At 37.9% G+C, this 3,734-nt stretch overlaps 1 protein-coding gene across 1 annotated transcript; it reads right to left on the bottom strand.

The window, feature by feature from the left end:
• Window positions 1–1,365: 1,365 nt before the first annotated feature.
• Window positions 1,366–3,220, bottom strand: LOC142336351 (protein-serine O-palmitoleoyltransferase porcupine-like). Its single transcript, XM_075385114.1, has one exon. It carries the CDS (start codon window positions 3,179–3,181, stop codon window positions 1,610–1,612), a length of 1,572 nt encoding a protein of 523 aa, XP_075241229.1. The 5' UTR covers window positions 3,182–3,220; the 3' UTR covers window positions 1,366–1,609.
• Window positions 3,221–3,734: the final 514 nt, after the last annotated feature.

Raw genomic sequence — 3,734 nt, forward strand, 5'->3', positions numbered from 1 at the left:
ATTTGGTTCCAGATTTTGCTATCAAGTTCACCAATTCACCGACACTGTTTATCGTTAATGAAATCAGAATTTTCCCCTACTGCCGCAAAAACAAAACCTCCGTAAACAAAATTTGAGAAGTCTAAAAAATTTTGATTTAAAAGGTATGCCCCACATACCCGCTAAATAGAATTTTCAAAACACCAAAAACTAAATTCCCAAAGGCTCAACAAACAAAAACATCGCTCATAAGAAAATAGGGACACGTATTTGAAATTTCCATATGCCCAGAAAAATGCCACGAAATCAGATTTTTAGAAATACGATGTGTAGTAGAAGGGGGGTCAGAATCCCTCCTCCTCCATACAAGCAAATGGCAGATTAATAAACTACTCATGTCTTCTGTGTATGTACCAAATTTCTGTTTAAGGAATTGGGCGTTTTTCAAGCTAGACACGCAAAAGCTGTTTGCGATTACCTCTGACAAGAGGCTGCGAACGTTTGAGAACGTATAATATTGTGACGATTAGATGAAGAGGAGCTACATAAGCGTGATCGTTTTTTTCTTCTACATCACGTCAACTGTTTTAAAAAATCTCAATGATATTCGACTCTATTAAAAACTCAAGATCATTTTTTTATCTGAAAGAACCTGCTAACGAAACCAGGTAACCTGCTGTTCGACGTTTTAACACTTCAAAACTTTGGTCACTCCATCCTCCTCAGCAAAAATTCCCCATTCACAACTGGTGTCCAGAAACTTTTGACGTTCGAAAACATTTCATAGTGGCAACTGGACTTCATTCGGGCCTCAAGACTCCTCCAATACAGTTGCGCAAAAATTGTTGCGCAAAAATTATGTAAACAAACAAAAAAATAGATTGAATCAAGGTCATACTTCACTTAGGACATACATCGAACCTAAAGTGCTTTAACCAGTCTGACCCGAGTGCTAAGTCACAATTTTTGTTGGTTAGACTAAAAACTGTCGAAAATCGGTAGCACAAAAATTGCATTGAAAACGATCAACCAGAATAACAGAATTGCTGCGAACTTTGTTTCAGATTAATTAAAAATATGATGAAAGAAGTTATGATCAAAACGAGCAAGCTTGAGAAGATTCCTGGACTACTATCTTCAAATGGTTAGTTATGGTGAAAAATCTGTCGGCAGAGCTTGTATACTTCGAGTATTCACAATTCTATGACAATTTATTGACAAAAATTTGATTGCTTGTAATAAGCGTCAGAGATCAATCCTAGCAGACGTGTCGCGCATTGTCGAGACTGGCTGTACTCAAACCTTCATCATTCTGAGGAGTCATTCTCAATATAATTTTCCCGTGAGGGAAACGAGGAACTATAAGGTTAAAAATGCGTCTAAAAATTGCTCGAAAAAAAGTATTAAGTCTGCGAGCGAATTTCTCTGAGAGTGATATTTGCCATTATTACAGCAACAATTTGTACAAGCAATGCGACATCAATTATCTGTTAAATCACATTGTGAGTGACAATCTGAGTTTCTCAAATTAAAATTAAAATCCCTCAAATGGAAAGAAGCCGACGAGCAATTCACGACATAATGTCGCATTGTTCCTGTACATTTTAAAGAAATATTCAGATAGATAACACTACACAATTTTTGCTAATATGAAAGTAACTACAAATGCATAGTGAGAGGCAAACTCCAAATTAGCCCACACAGAAAAGGTGTGATCAAAATTATATCCTACATTTGACACGTCACTGTTATCAAAGGGAGCACCAAGGTATATAAGGTGGAACACATTAAACATAGTGAAGCAGAAATTAGCAAAGATCACTAGAATATTTCCAGATTTGTATTGATGTTGGCAAGTTTTAGAGCATGGGGAGCTTTGTATGCAGGCTGAGAAAGTCCTGGCGAGCCTATTCCGCAACATGTACTCCGCATAACTTACGAATCCGATTGTGAGCAAAACAGCCGACACTTGAAACTTCGCACCATGAAGTAAGGAAGACATAAGGTACACTCCAAAGACAGCTTTGAAAACTCCGTAAGGCTTCAATTCGTGGAAAACGTATGTTTTGAACCATTCATTCATATACAGATTCCAGTTATTAGCTATAGACCCCATTGATCTGGGAAGTTCCACTTTAGCTGGATTGACAAAATGAACCGGTACATACTTAAAATGATGTTCTTTTTTGTCTTCGTCCTGGGCATTGCCTCGTTCGTCCGAAATCGAGAACCCAGCAACTGTTGCCGACATCGAAGCAATATACTGTACAAAATAATGACTTGTCCTGAAACTTTGTGCAACGAAGAACGCCTTCAGCCATTTATTGGCTCCAGGTCCGAGAACGAAATTTGTAAAACAGCTTGAGTAAAGCAGCGAAAAAGATGAAAATAGTGCGAATTTGATCGCGTCTCTCATTATGTTTGCAAAGCACTTGAGTGGCAACTTCAAAAACGAATTTTGATACATGGTGAAATTAACCCAAGGACCAAATATAACTGTAGCAGGGTGAAACAAATAGCCCATAATCGAATCCAGACTGGGTTCCGTTTGCAAACGACCCGATGAAAGGTCAAACTCCAGGGATAAGATCTTCATACAAAGAACAATTTGAGGTCCCATTACTTGATGCCACGTTTTTGCATCAACGAAGAAGTTACAATACGACAGAAATAGAAAGTAAACAGCTGTGATTATGTATGACCGCTTTTTGTAATCAACATTATCAAACAAAATACACACGGATGTATATCCCAAAATAGCTGTGAGCATATAAAACACAGCCGCGCTGGTGTAATAATACAAAACAAAAACCCCAGCAACGACATTTGCGACATTAATTACAAACTTATTATTCAGATATTGCGATATAATTCTGCACAAGAGAGATATAAGCAAAATAGGGATAATTATTTGCACGGAGCTTGTGAATACAGGTTTTATACATTGGTCGATAACTCCCGGAAAATTGTCAAATAGAACAAAAATCCGGTCATCAAATTCGGGAGCACCGGCTTCGGCTGCTGAAACCAACTGTTCAAACAGTTCCGGATTGGTTTGCTCCAATTCTTCTAAAAATTCTGGAGTCAGCTGTTCGAGGAAATCAGGGGGTAAATTTTGGAGCATGTTTTCGTCAAAGTATTCGTTTTGGAAATCTCCATACTCGCCGCCTTCTCCCATGTCAAAATCGTCATAATACTCCATAATAAAAACATTCACAATCTGAAAACAAAGCCAATTAGCTTCGAACCAATTGCTCTCAAACGATAGACGGGGCTTGGTGGTACTATAGCTTGCTTCAGCCAGGAGAGAGGGGTCATCGCTTGCTTTAGCGATGGAAAATATCTTCCCTAAGGGGCTTTACATGATCATATTAGAGCATATTAGAGTTATCGGCCGTTTAACGTTTAATAGTTAGTTACCGCCAATTGAGTTCAACTGCATAAAATTAAGAATGAGAGAGAAGCTTTATTACCGCAACACTCAAAAGTCTCTAGTCAATCGGAACGCCAAAATGGTCAAGCGTAAATTTTTCAAAACAAACAGCCGGAATATTTCCGGAAGAGAATCGAAGTGGGAAGCTGGCCACACTTTTATAAGGGTCACGGACTTAAAAACTATCAAATTACAGTCAGAATACAAAAAGAATTCTACTTCAATCTTTTCTTCAACCAAAAAATTACTTCGGCAAAATATTTTAGGAAATTATATCTTGGCCATCTACATCGTGTTTTGTAGAACTACGAAAGTTGCACAA

The sequence above is a fragment of the Convolutriloba macropyga genome, chromosome 3, assembly GCF_964194025.1.
Source record: "Convolutriloba macropyga chromosome 3, txConMacr16.3, whole genome shotgun sequence".
NCBI classification, from domain to species: Eukaryota; Metazoa; Xenacoelomorpha; order Acoela; family Convolutidae; genus Convolutriloba; species Convolutriloba macropyga.

Bases quoted from the DNA above. Each gene is read 5' to 3' on its own strand.
- LOC142336351 (XM_075385114.1), bottom strand. From the start codon at position 3,181: ATGGAGTATTATGACGATTTTGACATGGGAGAAGGCGGCGAGTATGGA.